We start from the raw sequence: 17,080 nt of genomic DNA, 5'->3' as shown, positions 1-17,080 counted from the left end.
CAAATCAGGCGTGCCATCGGCCCCACCTCAGCCGCATCTGCAGGATTCAGGAAACCCATTTATGGGGTCTAAGCCCCCAAAGCCTTAACAGCACTAGTCCAGTATCCCTTCCGCTCGTCGTTCGCATCTGTTCCCACGCAGTCAACAATAAACCCTTCCCAGCCTTGCTCTCCATTGTTGCGAAGCCCTTCCCTCACGCTCTCCTCACACTGCGTAGTCAGAAACCAAACCCCCGAACCAAAGTCCCTCACTGGGTCTTCCAGTAGGAGGTCCAGAACCGGACCCGGCTGATCCTGGATTTCTTCGAAGCGGTCAGCTATTTCCGGAATAGAGGCCGCGTATTTCTTGTTGAAGTCGACGGATTGCATGTTGCGCGCTGTACACATCTCATTAGCATTTCCCCGAAATATTAGGTCTTAGAAGTATACGTACTCCCTTTTCCCTCCACCCCTGGCGAAGGGAAATGGTTTTTATTGTAGCGAAACTCGCCGCTCTCAAAGGCAATGATGCCCAGCACAGCAGCCTGCTCCGCCTTGTTTGTAAGGCCATACTTCTTGAAGGCTGCGGAAAGAGCAGGTGCAGCCTGGGATGCGGTAGCACATTCGGACACAAAGTCGGTAGCGTTGGCGCAAGATTGAGACTTCGGTGCTATCGCGAGAATTTGGGCCGGTGTTACGGTTGTTGAAGGGGAGTTTGACGGTGGAGCTGGCTGGCAGGGGGAGGCACCTGCTAGGGTTGCTGCCAGGAAGGGGAGGATGAGTGTGTTGAATTTCATGGTGGCGGTATTTGTAGTCGCTAGGGATATTTCTTGCAAGTAGAATATGAGGAAGGCTGGAGAGAACTGAAAGATGCTGGATTGCAGGAGTAGAAGCTAGGTGAGGAGGCTTTATAGGGCTTTAGAACAGAGCACACCCGCTTCAGCTGAAGGTGATTGTAACCAAATAGGTCAGGAGGATTCCTTTCAACATGCCAAAGAGTTGGGTCGGTATGGAGCCGCAGGCCAACAAGGCGCAGGCGAACAAGCCACCCAGACGGCGAGAATGCTGATCCTGTAAGCTGACAGCCCCATTGTTCTATAAAAACGTGGAGATGCAGAGCCCTGACTGGTCACCGTGGGCGCCTTCTGAAACATGCGTCGGCACAAGGCCGCTCGCCTGAAACGGTGCCTGAAACTTTACTCCTTCCATTCACGGACCATTCAGGGTCCAAATCAAGGGTCTATTGGAATCGGGGTCTGCAGACTCTAAAATCTTACATTATTATTATCTGTCGGCGGCTCAGCGAGCTCCAGGCAATTGAAACGCTGACAGCACATCCACCAAGCGGGGCAAGTCTATATAAACCTTTCTGACGGTTAAAAAGCATAAGGTATAAAGGGGGCACAAGAAGCGAAGACGCTCACGCGAAGAAAAGTCTAGTAAATCAAGACATCCAAGAGAGAAAGGCAGATAGTGGGCGGACTGCGCTGCCTGGCAAATCACACCGTATACAGATCACAACACATCTTGCCAAAACATGTACAATGAACCAAAGCTCTAATAAGCGCTCGGCCAAACAGTATCCCAAAACTCCATACATGCGCTGAAAAAGAAAAACAATCCCTGGGACATCTTGTGGTCGTCCTCACGATGGTAGAGTCATTCACAATTAAAGCAAAATACAACCCGCTGAAAGGCCGTGTGTTAGAGACAAGCAATTGAGACAGAAATAGCAGGTGCTCAGTCGCGTCGGCTGACGTATTCGTAAGAAGTTTCGGTAGGGCCTGATTCTTCATCTTTGAAGCTAACCCGGCGGAGTAAAATGGGCATCATGCCACGCGAGCGACGCGACGGGGAAGGTAAGCGAAGACCTGGGATTGGGAGCTTGCTATACCGATAGCGGTACTTGGCACCGAGGAGGAGTAACCGCCCGTAAGCCCACCACAAACACAATCCAACCGCGCCGGCAAGTACAAATCCGGCGACGGTCAAGAGCATCCAGTGCTGTCCCATCCAGAAGATCAACCTGGCATCCTTTCCGTGCCAGCTGTTGCCCACATGGTGGGTAAAGAAACTCCAGGAGAACCGGTTGTATTCATCCTGCATGAGTATACGGACACGCGCCGCTTCGGCAGGACTCTCTGCCATGTATTCTTTCCAAATCACGGATAAGAAAAGCGGACCGGTCGAGTACATGACTGTAATGTACGGGAGAAGCCAGCTACGGTCGTACGATTGCAGCATTTCTATCACGCGGAGAAAGAACGGGTGTTGAGGAACAGATCCCATGGCGTCGTTAGAAATACCTGTGGGAGCGGTGCGACGAACCCACGCAGGGTATGACAAGAGAGGATCTAAGCGGCGGTTGCAACCCTTGTCAATTTAGCAATTTGTTCGTCGTTTTCAATGGATAAGCAATTCTCACATCATCAAGATCAATATAGGTGCCACCGTAGTGAGCTAAAACGAAGTAGCGGATCGAATCCGCACGCTGAATGGGATACTTGTAGTTATCAAAGGTGTCGAGGAACCAGGGGTATTCGGCTGCAATGAAGTCGCGAGATTTCTCATTTGTCCAAAGCTGCGGTTATTAGCATCGCTCTTTCACAAAACCATAGGGAAAACGTACAATGTACTCGTAATCTGGGTGCAAGTCGATGCAACTTTGCTGGGCTTCCTGCCAGACTTCAGGAATAGACTCATTCTTGTATGTTTGGTGGATAATCTTGGGAATCTTCTGGGGTCGCTGTTCAATCAAACTCGAGTTCGGCGACGGAAGCTCCGCGCGGTGAATTGCATCGGCCGAAGCATCCTCCAGCAACAATGACAGGAGTGTAGATACGCTGCGAATGAGGAACGTAACGATGAGGAGGTTGACGACTAGAAAGACCAAAAGACCGCGCCGCATGATGAATAGTATGGAAGGTCAACACCTCCTTTTCGACAAGATTATGTAAATAGGCCGTTGATGCTAGCGAACAACAATAATGCGGATTCAATTCGTGTAATTCGTGACAATGGGAAGTTCTCGAGTCAAATGGCTGCTCGAGAGCGAAAGCTGCCTCGGCGAAGAGCGACGGGAGGTAGGAGGACGACCAGTTTCACCGACGACCGTTTCTCACAAACACCAGAACACTGGGCGTCGTAGTAGAACCCGTACTCGACTACGGGGACGAAGTCGAAGAGCAATTGTCGAGGATAGCCAGGGGAAAATGCAGTTGTCGTCGGGAAAGGAGTCCGCCGCCAACGATTTGAGTTCCGCCTGACCGTGTTTCCTCGAGTAAATTAGCTTGAAAGGAGTGGAAAACTCAAGCTCATTAGCTTGAGGGACGAGAAAATGGTAATATAGCAGAGCTGATACTCCGACACGGGATTAATTAGGCGCAACCCGAGGAATTACTTGAATGGAAGGAAGGACGAGAAAAATAGAGGATGATTGGGGAAGGGATCTTCTTGTAGTAACGTAGCAGTTGGGGAAGGAAGGGCCTGAAGAGGAAAAAGGCGGGAAAAATGAGAGTAAATAATAGGGAAGGATTGGAGCGGTTTATTTTTTAGGTTAATTGAAAGAAGGTTAAAAAGAAGGAGCGAACGACGTCTTGGGGACATCAAAAAGGGTGGTTGAAGCACTCAAGGAGGAAATCTGGAGCACTGCCGTTGGTTGTGGGCGGCGAAAGCAATAACGGAGCAACAACGGCCCATGGTCGAGCGACTGACTTACGGCGGCGCCAATCGTTCAGGGGGACGCGTGGTGCACTACGGTCCTGTGTGGTCCTATGGAAGGCGACCCTTGTACTAGACTTCTGGATCGTCTGGGCGAGCTTGGGGCTGAGCCTCCGCCACACTGCCCCAAGTTAATGTAGCTTCCACTGGTTGCATCCCCAGTCCAATTGTCAGGCAGAGACACAGCATAAGCATCAATCGCTGTCTCGAAGTCGGACGATACTCCCTGCTTTTCTGACCTGAAATCCGAGCCTTGAGTCTTCGCCCGTCAGAAATTGGCCGCTTGACGGGTTTTGGTTATTTTACGAGCTCTATGCGCAGTCCTTCTCCGTATCCGTGTCTGGCGTGCAGTGTGGGCCGCCTATCGCTGAGCCACCATTTGGCCGGTTGCCTATCAGAGCTTCGGTTGAACGCTAAGACTGACGGTTTCTGCCTATCAGATAATTCGGGCTAGATTGATATATTCCAGTCTCGCAACTTGTCAAGTAATTATGACCCCACTCCGTGGCTGTTCGTCAACTGCGTCTCCTCCAGGAAAGGATAAGCGGGCCCTTTTTCTCCAACCTCCCGAGACTCCAAAAAAGAAAGATTCCACAATAACATGCATGAGATCTATTTTCATCACATGAAAATCTGGAAGGGAAGGTCTCCCGTATACAGAGCTTATTAACCAAGGAAACTCTTCTGGTGTTATCAATCTGAATTCATAAACCTCAGTTGCAATATCAAGAGATCTAGGATGTTCAAAGAAAGAAGTGCCGAGGTTGAAACATGCGGCTGGATTGGATGTATTTCGAGGGCGTTTCAGCTCCTACTCTATCATTGCCAATTTTCTCATACTCTCAGACCGAGAGATCAACATTTGGACAAGAGAATGAACCCTAAATGTGCATGCGCGCAAACCAGCGAATGGTCTACTCAATTAGCGTCACATTACTGTATGCTAGTATGTCTGATCATGGGTCTTCGAACCCAATTCGTCGCATCTTTCTTGCACGGATTTTGTTGGGGAGGTGATCCCTCGTTCTTGGACCGGAGAATCATGGCCCCGACTCGCTCGTACTCGTATACAGTTCTTTGAGCGGAGTTACTCCGGCCGCACTCAGGCACCGGTGGATGCCTATTATCTGATAATAACAGACACGACCAGGCGAGGCCATATTTTGGGAGACATTTGTGGAAATCGGATTGAAATGGTGGGTTGGACTTATTGAGGCAGCTTGTCAAGTCTCGCATCAACATCCCACAAGTAAAAGAGTCGGGGTTTAATGGCGCCACTGAAATTCGCCAAGCGGCCGACTGCCACATTTAACAACCACCTGAGAGTTTCATGAGACGTTGACGTTGTTTGATCCTGGGTCAAGTTAGGTGGAGGGTGTGTGATGGCGGCCATGCTACAGAACCGCCAAACGAGGCAATTGGTTATCCTGGCGCCTAGAAGACCAACTCCATGGCCAACTCCAATGTCTAACACTACGTACAATTACAGCGCATTAAATTTTCAGTACGCCTGGGGCGGCGTCGGGCGCTCGCAAGACCAGTTATATTCCCCGTTTCCAATTGAGACTCAACTTGCGCATAAGTCAACTGCTAACTAACTAGTTAATGTAAGATTCTTAAGTAAGCATCGATCTCTACCAAGTTCACAGTTCCAATGGCTCCAGTTGTAAGGCTTGGACTATCGTCAGGGCTGTGGTCACAGCCGAGCTGGAAGACGCGCGTTATGCTGATGGCGCATGCACTGCCAGAATCGATTTGGAACGCCATATCCTATTCTATCGAGTCTCGGTAAAGCTCCTCATTGGCAGCGCCGTTATGCCGTGAATGGAACCACCCAGCGCTCACAATGAAAACTCCTAATCATGCTGTGGCAGTGGCTGATAAGGATAACCGTTGCCTGGGTAGTGACGTTGGTACATAATATTCGCCATCTGATTTTTCCGTCTCTCACACTTCTGACCTGACCCAGTTCCAACCTCTCGATAACCGAAGGCTATTATTACAAGGTCCCGACTCCAGGAAGGCCGACCACGTTTTCTGAACTCGGTTATATTCTACGAAATACCCCACATACTCACTACATCATCGTTGGTGGTCTATATCAGTGCCACTCGAGTGGTCCTCCGCAGTTCAGCCGGCATATTCTAGTTTCTCTCCGAGCATGACACTAACTTTCCCTTTGGGGGTATTAGCATGGTCTACTTCACTGACTTGACTGGCACGCAAGCCGTTATACTAAAGTAATATGCGGTTAGGAACGCCTATTCTTGGAGATGGCGGGTATATAGCGAGGGGCTGTAAGCTCATATGAGTAGCATTCTAGGGTGGCATGGTATATTGGTTCCTTTATCCAATTATCTGATGCTAGTAGAAATGCGAGGATTAGAATGCTTTAAGAGTCAATATCCATTTTCTCGAACCTCAAGTTTCAATTACCCTCCACCGGATGATGTAACTGCAAAGTCATGTTTAGGATAAGGGCAAAGTACCTCGTACCCTGCCTGGCACCACTACCCCAGACATCTCCACATCCCCACAAGCGATTTCCGGCTCTTTGTGCTGAAACAGCATCTCTGACGACTGACACGTGTTTGTCGCAGCCCGACTCAAACCATTCCCAGAGTGGAGATTCGAATATCTCTTCTGGTTGTCTGCAAACTGGCCCCTTAGCAAGAGAATTGAGCAATGACAGATTTCCCCGCGAAGTATAACGTCGCCTGGCTGTGGTGAGAGTATTCTCTAGTAGATAAGAGAATAGTTCAAAGACAGTTTCAACATGCGCGACTTCTTTTGACTCTTCGCGTGCGGAATCATTTAAGACGTTCATTCACTAGGTAGATTGTTTCCAGAGAACAATAATCCCGGCAATCGTAAGAAATCATCGGACCTCTGGCGCCGTTGCGGCTGCGAATTCTTGATTAACATTAGCAGTATCCGTACCTCGAGTCTCTATTCTTGCCCGAGTATCGAACAGCCGCACCCACCAAGCCGGAGGGTCAAGCGGACGGTGGCCACCATGGAGAGACGGATAAACGTCATTGAAGAAGTACCAAATATGGCCCACTACCACCCCACAGATCTCATCCTTGGGAATGACCCCGTGCACAACAAGACTGAACGCCATCAGAACCCACGGCAAATACGGCGCTGTGAACACTAACACGCCGAGGAAGCTGAGCCTTGTTTCTGGATTCCGACGGCTCCAGATATAGACCAGACTCGAGGACAACGAAGTTCCCAGAAAGGGCAAGGAGAGAAAGGGGGATATAATTAGGAGCGACACCATAGCGTAAAAGAGTAGCCAGGCGAAATGGGCGGGGGATCGGCCAGATGATTCCTCAAGAAGTCTTGAATACCGCTGAAGAAAGAAGACATGGAATAGGAGGTCTAGGTTAAGCGGTCCAAAGTATAGGAACGTGGTTACTAGACGCCAATACTGCCCCGTTGTTAGCCACCTGCACCTCTGTAAACCGCAGTGGCGTATTTACTTACTTGCGACTTCACGTACACTGCGCGGAAAGAATAGAACAATTGCAGCGGAGTCAAAATTCGACAATGGATCAAGACTGAGGTTACCACTGTAGCGGCAGTCCAGAAACGTGTGACGGGAGGCATTTCATAAAACCATTGCTCTAAAGGGAACTGTCCACCCTGTCCCCCATTGCCAAAGATCGCGGCCATTGTCGGAGATGTGCCGCGCAGGCCTGACACAGATCAAACAAGTCGTTAACAACGTAAGAAATCGAGAGAAAGGAAAGTAAAAAGCCGGGGACTTGATATGAGTTTGATTTGAGTGCAACCCGTCCCTTGAAGTATAGAAGAGGAACAAAACTCTCCGCGAGCAATCAGGACAGATACATATTCCAAGCCGGAGGGACGGAGCTCCAAGTGGCCTTTTCGGCCTGAGGCTATACTCAGACCCAGCACGGGAGCTGAGTCCGCGAACGATCACGTGTGTACTCTGGGGTCACAGCTGGTGCTGTTTTGCAACATCTACTCCTGTAACTAGCTCGGAATTACTTTTCATATCTGCCGTGGACCGATGGTCAATGTGACCAAGGCACCGCTGGCATCTAGTGCGGTCTTTCAGCTAATGACTTAGTGTCCCTCATCCTGTCAGTTGGTATGACTTCTAATTCCTAGGACTCGTATACACCCGCCTGGCAGCAGTCCCCATACGTCCCGCGCGACTGGCTCTGTATCGTCTCCATTCGGTGTCACGATGGGCGTTGACCCCCTCTCCCCCATCGCGCCAGCGCGCCTCAGAGCTTTGATACTTCCTGTGGGCAGGATCAAGCGTTCTCGTTTCCTCAGCTTTGCCGCGAGACTGCAAGCCGAAAATGTCGTCCGTTTGGGGGATATCAGCCCCGATGCGCGGCCCAATCGAAGTGAGTTACTCGAAGACGGAAGAATGTCTTTTGGATTGCCTGTAGAAATGATGTTGCAAGGGACCGTTTCGCTGATTTGCAATTCTCCTAATATTAGACATGTTCTCTCCGCTAGCGTTCCCGACGGGCATTATCCTATATGACCTTTCGTTCTCCATGCCCCCTATATCGCACCTAGAACTGTATCCATTTGAAATATTTAGAGAGCCACTGGTGGTTCTTGCAATTGCCGACGGGACGGAGCTCACCGGCGATACAACCCAGACGGGTCCCGAATCGAGTACAGACAAGCCATCGAAGCCGAAAGGACTCGAACAACTTGAACAGGAACTCGATCTATTAAGAGAAAAGAATCCAAGGGCACTGGTACATCAGCTCCTCATATTTGACTACGAAGGGGTCAGCAAGGTCTCTAATGGCCCGGATAACATACTATGGATTCCGCCCCCGCAGGTTTCCAAAGCTACTACGATGAAGACTGTCCTGTGCGATATCACGTCTCTCGTCCTTTCTGAAATGGACGAATTTGCGAAGACAATTCAAAGTATACCAACCATTGATTCCCCGAAAGCCTCATCTTGGGGGCCACATCGCGGGCCAGATTTGCGCCGGCGTCCGACAGACAAGCTGTTTCATAGGAAGACAATGCCTGCGCTTGCAAGCACAAACGGCACTTCGGAGACTGCTCAAGGCTCGACCCAAAGTTCGCCGGCACCTGAAGATCATGAGACGCCGACAACATTCGACGAGATCACTCGTTCCATACAGCTGGCTAGTCGGTCCAGCACCACCCTAGGGAAACCAGGATCACTGCCATCATCCAAAGAACACAGTAGGGATCGCTTGTCAGTGAGCGGCTTGAGCGCAACAGATCGAACAAAAAATCGAATAAAGGGTCGCTCGGGTGTGGTGATAGGGACACTTTTTCTTCAATCTGGCCGGTGGCCGGATGCACTGAAGGAACTAGTTGAGGCCGCATCTAACGCTAGAGCAAGTAGCGATTATGTGTGGCATGCCAAAGCCCTCGAGTCAATTCTCCTCTGTTTACTGATGTTCGCCTGGGCTGGCATGGACTTTCAGGTTTGTTATACTTTTCTACTGGAGATTGTTTAAGTGCTAAGAACTTCCTGTCCATAGGTTCCTCCAATCTGTTATCCTGTTGCGGACAAATCTTCTAAGGCATCGGCAGCAATCGTTTTCGATCCAACCTCGAGTCAATCAGCCGGGAATCGAATCATCTCTCTCCAAAATCTTTCAAACCTTCTACCGGACCTGGCAAACAATATTTTGAATTTATATACCCGCGCAGCCAATATCACAGATGAGCCTCTTCCCCAGCTCGTCTTCTCCGAGACGGTTATCCGTCTTTCAAGGTTATTAGTAGCCACACGCATCCGCGACGGGGCCTTGGATGACAACGCTTTGAAGCATATTGTAATGAATGAGCCGCTAGAGCCTCTCGTTCGGCCGGAGCGTCCTCTTGGTCTGACAATTCTTCGGAAGAACGAAATTGCAAACTTCCTGTTCCGTGCGTTGCCGTTTTCTGCTGGCTCGGATTTGCCTGCGACAGATGCCATACCTATCCTCATAGGCGTTGTCTCTGTCTTGAACGCGCTTGACCTGCCACGGAAAAAGGCATTTGTTCTGAGGGAGCTACTTTCTATCCTGGTTCCAGCTCTAGTAACAGCCCGCAAAATTGGGGCTGCAGAAGTGGGCATTCATCCTGCAGCGGGCTTATCATCTCTCAGTGATACTGCTTTCGACATAAATGCCCTTGATGTTGGCCCGGGGAATATGAACCGTAGCATGCGTTCGCTTCTCGCTACGATAGGAGAGATATACGGCGTGCAGTCTTCATCTCAAATTGAACTGGGGAAGCGAACGTCGGTTGGCGGCAATAATTCCCAGAGCCCGGACTCAATCACAGCAATCACCGAACGGGCCTTCCGGCACATTGTGCTGGATCGCTACGGTGATTTGAATCTTAAAATTGATGTTCTCAAGATGTGCATCAACTCATGTGAAGCGCTCCCAGATTTTGGTGGTGTCCTGCGGTTTACTGTCGAGCTCCTCCAGACGATTCGCGGGGATCTCATGCTCTCTAAATCTTCCTACACCGCACCTTGCCTGCAGCCTGATGAGCAGATCCGCCTACTGAACAATATCAAGCGAACTGTTGGTGCTGCCAACCGGCTTGGTGTAGCAGGCCTTGAAGCCGAATATTGGGACGACTTCTTGGTTCGGGGGGTTGAGTTGTTATCTTTATCTGATCCTAAGAGGCCTGTTCGTCGATCTAAGTCAGAGCTCGATGCTGTCACTGCGACGAGTGAGAAGTCCAAAAAGGATCCCTTCTTATACAACCCGTTCACGAAATCAGCGAATAAAGCTTCGGAGCTTCTCATGGTTGCTGGAGAGCATGCAGCTTTCCAAGTCACTCTTCAGAACCCTTATGAATTTGAAGTCGAGATTGAACGGATACGCCTTGAGAGCGAGGGTGTACCCCTGGATGCTGTGGCGGAGTATATACTGCTTCCACCATTGTGTCTTCAAGATGTCACAGTGTACGGTATCGCACAAGAAGAGGGCACATTAAAGGTAACTGGTTGCTCTGTTAAAGTTCGATACTGCAGAGAGCGAAGCTTTCCTATATTTAAAGATTTCTGGAAGCCCGATATAGAAGCCAAGTTCAAACGCACCGGGTTAGCTGCTAAAAAGCCTTCTGTTGATCGTCCTTTATCCTGGAGCTCGACATTCTCCAAGGATGGAAAACCAAGCACAAAGAAAGGACCTGAAACGTTCTCCTGTGAGGTGAAGGTTATTCGGCCGCAGCCATCGCTCGTGGTCGAGTCATTGTCGTTGTCCCAATCTGCAGTTATGATTCTCGAGGGGGAGAGGTCATCTTTCACCATTACATTGCGTAATACATCATCTTGCGACCTGGATTTCATCTTGTTCACTTTTCAGGACTCAACGACTAAGCAAATACAGACAGCGCTGAGTAATAAGGACTTGCTGCCAATTGAAGTGTACGAGTTGGCCTTGAAGCTCACAAGGCCGGCCCTGCAATGGCGCAGAGAGGGATTGAACCCTAGTGATTACTCCATCCCAGCAGGACAGTGCGCAACGTTCACTATCGATGTTGTTGGAAACCCTGGGCTTCAGGAAGCTACCGTGCAGATCGACTATTGCAGCATTGGAGTATCTTATGAGGCACTACCTGACACCTTTTATACTAGACAGCTCTTTATCCCCCTTACCGCAACGGTAAACGCAAGTCTGGAGATTGCCCGTTGTGATATATTACCTTTCAGTAGCGATTTTGCATGGTCGAACGACCCGAATTCCGCCAGCGCGACGCTTGATTCTTCAGATTCCGCCAGCAGCGATCACTTCTCAACAGTGCTCTCTAATCTTGCCCGAGGAACATATGGCTCCGACCACTGCATACTCCTCCTTGACCTTCGGAACGCTTGGCCCAATCCGCTCTCGGTGGCTTTACACGTTACGGATGTACCTCATGAGTCACCCGACAGGGCTGCCGCGCCTACTGACGGAGCCGGTCGATACACTCTCCGTGAGACCCTTCAACCCGGACAAACCTCTCGTTTCGTTCTCGTTGTACCGCGGGTTTACATCCAGAATCCTCATGCATCAATCCCCTCTCTGAATACGGGATCAAAAAGACAGTTTGTTGTCAGCGCGCATAAGCTCACGTTTGATGCTGAAGCGGCGGCGCGGGAGGCATTCTGGTATCGTGAAGAACTTCTCAAGAGAGTCAGCGGATCATGGAAGGAGGCTCTGGGCAATCGTGAAGGGACGATTGATTTAAGAAACATGCGCTTCACTGCGCGCATGGTGGACGCATTCAGGCTAGAGGACGTGGAGACGAGCTTCTCATTGAAGCCTTCATTCTCCGGTAGCGCCAAAAATGGCGTGTCCGACCTCGTAATCCAAACTGGGAATTCAAGATACAGAGTTGGAACCGATGAGATGTTGGATCTTACCGTTACTGTCCACAACCGCTCCTCCAGACCTATTCACCCCCTTCTGCGACTCCAGCCCAGCCTCTGCAACCAGCCAAGCAACGTTGCGCTTGACCTCCCCAGACGTCTTGCTTGGACAGGGATGCTGCAGCAGGTCCTTCCCGTGCTAAACAGCGGCGAAAGCACTAGTACTACCGTCGGCGTCACGATCCTCTGCCGAGGTGAGTACGAATTCGGCGCCACAGTTGAGGAACTACGACTGCTACGTCTCCCATCTGAAACTGAGGGGAACAAAATCACCTCGGATGATGCGTCTACACCCATACCGTACGAGGAAGGGTTTATCACGGACACCTTTGGCGCGGACATGGCGAAGAAACGACGGATCTGGCATGCCAGAGATACGTGTGTTATGACTGCTCATGATTAACGGCCAAAATATAGACGGCAAGCTCATTTATACCATTCCCCACCCCCTTCAATCTCGAGGGCCGTGAAGTTGAGTCGGGAGCCCAGCGGACACGTACCGTCTAACACCTGGTCATTGTATGTGTATTTATGTCAGCTTTCTGGTCCTGCGAGTGCAGCGGGTGTTTGGAAAGGAGATGGGTTTGGTTTGTTCCTGGTCGGCTGCTCTGTGTTCTCCAGGTCATGCATCTAATTAATTGTCTAAGCTATATAAATAGATTTACTTGAGTGATACCAGTCGCTGTACATATCTCAGACAGGTCGCATATGTCAATATAACGAATGTTATTGACCTCTGAACCCATCAATTTGTCCGCGTATATTCTCCTGCACATTCTGAGATGGCTTTTGCTGGAGAGCAGATATTAGCCAGGAGGGGTTGCCTTTTGCCCATGTGAAGGTACTATCGGCCTCAAGGTTGACGAGCATCGATCGCTGGCAGCCAGCTCAGAAAGTGTGCTTCGGAGGATTGGGAAGCCTCGAGAGTAAATCGCGGAGCTCTAACCAAGACAGAATGGCCTCAGACCCTAGTTCAGTCCGGTTTTTGAGAAAGCCGACATACTGCTGTAATCGAAATACCAGCGACTTTCCATAGATCATGTTCTTCCCTCCTCTTCCTGCTCCTGCACGTTCGGCGTAGGCTTATCCTTCCCCTGTCCAGCGGAGCCAACCGGCTGATCCATAGACGGGAAACTAAGATACTTCCAATCCTCAATCTCCTCGATGATGCACTTGAGTCGGTCCCGAATGCTCTCAACTGCATAGGTTCCCAGAATAAGTCTCAGGGGTGGATAAGAACAATGACCTAGTTGCCAAACCAAATGCGCCGCTTTGACCGCGCTGGCGGGCTGTTTATCACCCAGCCACATGAGCATCCGCTTTGCGTGGGCTGCGGGCGCTGTGGGCGTGTTATATGGTTCACTAGGCGGCTTTACGAGGAAATGGCCATATAGCGGTAATGGAGAAGAGAGGTTATGCACGCTGTCCGTACTGGGGAACGGTTCAGCAGAGACAAGATCCCCCACGTCATCGCGGCGCATATGGCCCGGTTCCACGAGCGTAGTCTTGATGTTGAAGCTGTCAACTTCGTAAAGCATACTCTCCATGAGTCCCTCAACAGCATACTTTGAAGCACAGTACGGGCCCAGTCCCGGCACGCCGAGCGCGCCAGAGGTTGAGCTGAAAATAAGATATCGGCCCGAGCGGCGTTCACGGAAATGGGGCAGCGATAACTGAATCATGTTAAGTGTCCCTGTGAAGTTTGTCTCAAATTGGTCGCGGATATCATATTCGTCCTGGTCTTCGCAGGCGCCGATGACACCATACCCGGCGCAGTTGGCGATGATATCGATACGGCCGAAGCGCTCAATTGTGCGGTCAATTACCTGCTGGACCGTCTCTCGGGCGCGCACGTCGCAGAGTAGACCGAGGCAATTTTCGTGCTCGTCCTCGAGCTTCTTCATTGCTTGCGGGCTGGTTTCGAATGTGCGGCCGACGGCTGCGACCAGGTCGTCGCGCGAAAGGGCGGTTTTCACGAGGGAGCGGCCCATATGGCCAGTTGCACCAAAGATCTAATTCGCGGTAATAGACGGATTAAGCATGTAAACTCTTGCGATAATGGAGTGACCTACCAGCCAGACAAGCGGTTTGGGCGGGTTTTGCGGGCCTGGAGGGTCAGTTGTCGAAGGAAGCTGGAGCTTCGGTTCTCGACTGCTAACAGCTGTAGAGGGCGACAAAGCTGTAGCCGCCCTCGGCGGGGAATTGTGAAATTCCATGGAGAACTTGTTGGAAGACAGAGGGCAGATTCGTTGATGACGCTGCTGAGGATTCAGTTGTGATCTCCGCTTCTCCGCATTGGGGTTCTGGGGCGGCGTCTTCACATCAAGTCCTCTACTTTTGCGTTACTTGCAATGAAAATTCGAGCTCAAATGAATACAACGTGGCAGTCTGTATATATATCTTATTTGTGAATGAAACTATCGCTGCCGGAATCTCGACCCTTTTGGATATACATCTCCCTTACTCAAAATGCAGTCATATGAACGCCAGCACACCGAAAAAGAAAAAGAAAAAAAAAAATATGTAGAGAATGATAAACATAATTGGAAATCTATCGCCCAATATTCCTCCGAAGCCGTCCAGCGGCGGTGGAGGGTTCACTCTCAGGCCATCCGCTCACAGCATCATCGACCTCTTCAAGGAAACTCTTACTGTTGTGGACAGACGTGCTGGCTAAAACTACCCGTATACCAGGTGAGCTGGCGTTGACCTGAGTTATCATCTTTGCCTCCTCGTATGTTGTTCCGCCAACCATGAAAATGATAATATCCTGTGGCTTGTCCCGAACATGACCGCCACCTTCGAGGAAGGGGTATTGAAGCTCTTTGAGTTTGCCTTTGATCAGATTTTGGAGGGTCGCTTCCAAGCGCGGCGAATGCTGGGTATAGACATTCTCGACGCCTTTTAAGCCTTTGAATCTGTCGCGAGCACCAGAAAACAACGATGTGGACTCAAAGAGGTCAGAGAATCCGCCGGCAATTGGCGGAGCTTGGAGAGAGTGGTGGTAGGCCAGTAATTTTGGTATAATGTTGACTCGGTGAGAAGGAACACCCCCGGCCGTCACAAGAAGATCAAGAAGGACCGGAAGGGCATTGGACGGTTGTTTCTCATATCTGATAGCATATAAAGCCACTAGTCGCAATTTATTCTCAGGGGGCACTGTAGGTAATTGAATGATCCTTTGCAGAGTCTATAAAGCGTTAGGATTTGAGGACAGATCAAATGTAAGAGTACCATACCTTTAGGTCGCTATTGTGGTTGTCATTGCAAGCCAGACTTTGTTCCAACTCACTCACATCGAGAAGGTTTTCCTCACCCACTCGCCGACTGAGTTCCCCGACCAGTGTGACGTGTTTGCTCACATTGCCTGAAAGTTTTCGGAATTCGGGATAGTCTTCAACGAAACGCTTCATATCGGCAATAGACTCGATGTTCATAGTGTTCTTAGTCTTCACCTGATACTGCTCCACGTATTCTTTGATATTTTGCCCAAGATCTCCAAAGTTCTGAAACATATTTTTCTTAAAGAAAGGGTCTTGGTCCTGCGAAAGAACAATTTCCCGTAACTCGGGCCGGATTTCTGGCACGTCTCGAAGGTCGACCCGCCCATTTTGGATGCCTATTAACTCATGCACCATCGCTTGATATGTCCATTGTGTAAGAAGGGGGGTTATAGGATCATCGCGGCGATCAAGGATAAGTAGAATCGGAGGGGTATCGGTCTTGCGGAAGTTGAAGAGTTGCTCCTCCTGTGTAATTTGATAGCGAACCTCTGTAGCTAACTTTTTCGCCAATAAACTATTTTTCTCGTAACGAATGAGCGGGTTCTTTTTTAGAGAAAGCAGCGTTGCAATCACACCCTCCGTGCTTCTTTGTAGCGCATCCGCATTCCATACATCTGGCGAGTTGGCCCAGAGCCGCTGGTTCGGATAACCTAGATTTAAGGAGCAAAGGTCCGGGTTGATCACGAGAAAGTCCGCGAAATGTTCCTGGACGACCCGCACCACTTCGTGGACATCCGCTTCTGCCAGACGCTCGAGGGAAGATTTACGGATGATGTTGCTTAGGTAGATATAGTATTCGCCGTACTTAGGTTCGCGCAGTTCATCTATTAGGAGCTGAATGGACGTTGCAGAGGGTCGGACGAAGCAAAGACACCGTAGATGTCTCATTCTCTCTCGGGCATTGTTGTCCAGTCGATCGATCAGGTATACTTCATGGTTCAGCAGGGCGGATTGAGTAATCGCAGTCGAGACGATTGGTACCTATCAGGGGTCACCAATTAGCATACTAGCTCGTTGCTGCTGACCAGAGAGGAATATGCGAGTGTCCCACTGTCTCACTGTCAAGGAGTAGTATCTTCATTTTGGCTGTGGAGGAGCCACCCGCCGATGGATCACCCGCGGTAACCATCTTTGAGATGTACCCGGACACCGCAGCGACGACGTCCATGGCGAATGGAAGATTGAAAAATGAGTAAGTAGAGAGCAACAATGTAGCTTGGCGAAATCAAGGATGGGAGCTTGACCATGAGGAGCTCGGAGTGAGAACGATAGTGGAGCGCCAAGTGGAGCCTGGTGGTGGTCGGCCCTGTGATTCCGTCATGCTGTCTCAACCCTCAAGTGTCCGACCTCTCGACGTCTTTATTTCTCTCGACTCTTCCAAACACTACTGGTCTTTTCCTTGTTTCTTCTCCTACATGCTGCCATTCCTGTAATCTACTCCCGCTCGGGCAGCAACTACCATGCTTCCAGGCATCGACACTTGTACGTCTCTCAGTTTTTTTTTTGGCATATGCACTTGGTCTTGGTGCATCAGAGTTGGAGCTTCAGATCGAGTCAACTAACAGTTTCCTCGCTTGCTTCTAGTGTTCAGTTATCCAGCTGAGATAACTGGAGCGTCCGTTGATGAGTGTATGTCTCTCTGATTGCCCCTTCCCCATGATCTGTTCGACTAGTCCAGCTAACAACGGCGTCTTTATAGT

At 50.1% G+C, this 17,080-nt stretch overlaps 5 protein-coding genes across 5 annotated transcripts, besides 1 other annotated feature; 1 reads left to right on the top strand and 4 right to left on the bottom strand.

Moving 5' to 3' along the window:
* Positions 1 to 17,080: part of a sequence feature (contig 1.109 1..233950(1)) that runs on past both edges of the window.
* On the bottom strand, positions 69 to 775 carry ANIA_06535 (uncharacterized protein; the record flags this gene model as incomplete). Its single annotated transcript, XM_659047.1, has 2 exons — positions 69 to 376; positions 433 to 775. 2 exons carry the CDS (start codon positions 773 to 775, stop codon positions 69 to 71), a joined length of 651 nt encoding a protein of 216 aa, XP_664139.1.
* On the bottom strand, positions 1,235 to 2,891 carry ANIA_06534 (mannosylinositol phosphorylceramide synthase catalytic subunit surA). The gene is made up of 3 exons (XM_659046.2): positions 2,608 to 2,891; positions 2,404 to 2,559; positions 1,235 to 2,351 (listed from the first exon to the last, which is right to left on the bottom strand). Exons 1-3 carry the CDS (start codon positions 2,884 to 2,886, stop codon positions 1,719 to 1,721), a joined length of 1,068 nt encoding a protein of 355 aa, XP_664138.1. The 5' UTR covers positions 2,887 to 2,891; the 3' UTR covers positions 1,235 to 1,718.
* On the top strand, positions 7,921 to 12,503 carry ANIA_06533 (protein hypA; the record flags this gene model as incomplete). Its single annotated transcript, XM_659045.2, has 3 exons — positions 7,921 to 8,086; positions 8,184 to 9,166; positions 9,224 to 12,503. The coding sequence occupies 3 exons, from the start codon at positions 7,921 to 7,923 to the stop codon at positions 12,497 to 12,499; spliced, it is 4,425 nt and encodes a 1,474-aa protein (XP_664137.2). The 3' UTR covers positions 12,500 to 12,503.
* On the bottom strand, positions 13,134 to 14,312 carry ANIA_06532 (SDR family oxidoreductase; the record flags this gene model as incomplete). Its single annotated transcript, XM_659044.1, has 2 exons — positions 13,134 to 14,108; positions 14,169 to 14,312. 2 exons carry the CDS (start codon positions 14,310 to 14,312, stop codon positions 13,134 to 13,136), a joined length of 1,119 nt encoding a protein of 372 aa, XP_664136.1.
* ANIA_06531 (protein vps45) lies at positions 14,648 to 16,548 on the bottom strand (the record flags this gene model as incomplete). The annotated part of the gene is made up of 3 exons (XM_659043.1): positions 14,648 to 15,286; positions 15,336 to 16,361; positions 16,432 to 16,548. The coding sequence occupies 3 exons, from the start codon at positions 16,546 to 16,548 to the stop codon at positions 14,648 to 14,650; spliced, it is 1,782 nt and encodes a 593-aa protein (XP_664135.1).

The sequence above is a fragment of the Aspergillus nidulans genome, chromosome I (genome assembly GCF_000011425.1).
Source record: "Aspergillus nidulans FGSC A4 chromosome I".
In the NCBI taxonomy this organism is placed as follows: Eukaryota; Fungi; Ascomycota; class Eurotiomycetes; order Eurotiales; family Aspergillaceae; genus Aspergillus; species Aspergillus nidulans.
This window is presented reverse-complemented; position numbering and strand designations above follow the sequence as displayed.

What these genes read in the sequence shown, in the direction of transcription:
- ANIA_06534 (XM_659046.2), bottom strand. Translation starts at nt 2,886, where the DNA reads ATGCGGCGCGGTCTTTTGGTCTTTCTAGTCGTCAACCTCCTCATCGTT. An exon ending in ACCCAGATTACGAGTACATT is followed by an intron (nt 2,560 to 2,607) that starts GTACGTTTTCCC and finishes TAATAACCGCAG; the next exon opens with CTTTGGACAAATGAGAAATC. An exon ending in CCTATATTGATCTTGATGAT is followed by an intron (nt 2,352 to 2,403) that starts GTGAGAATTGCT and finishes TAAATTGACAAG; the next exon opens with GGTTGCAACCGCCGCTTAGA.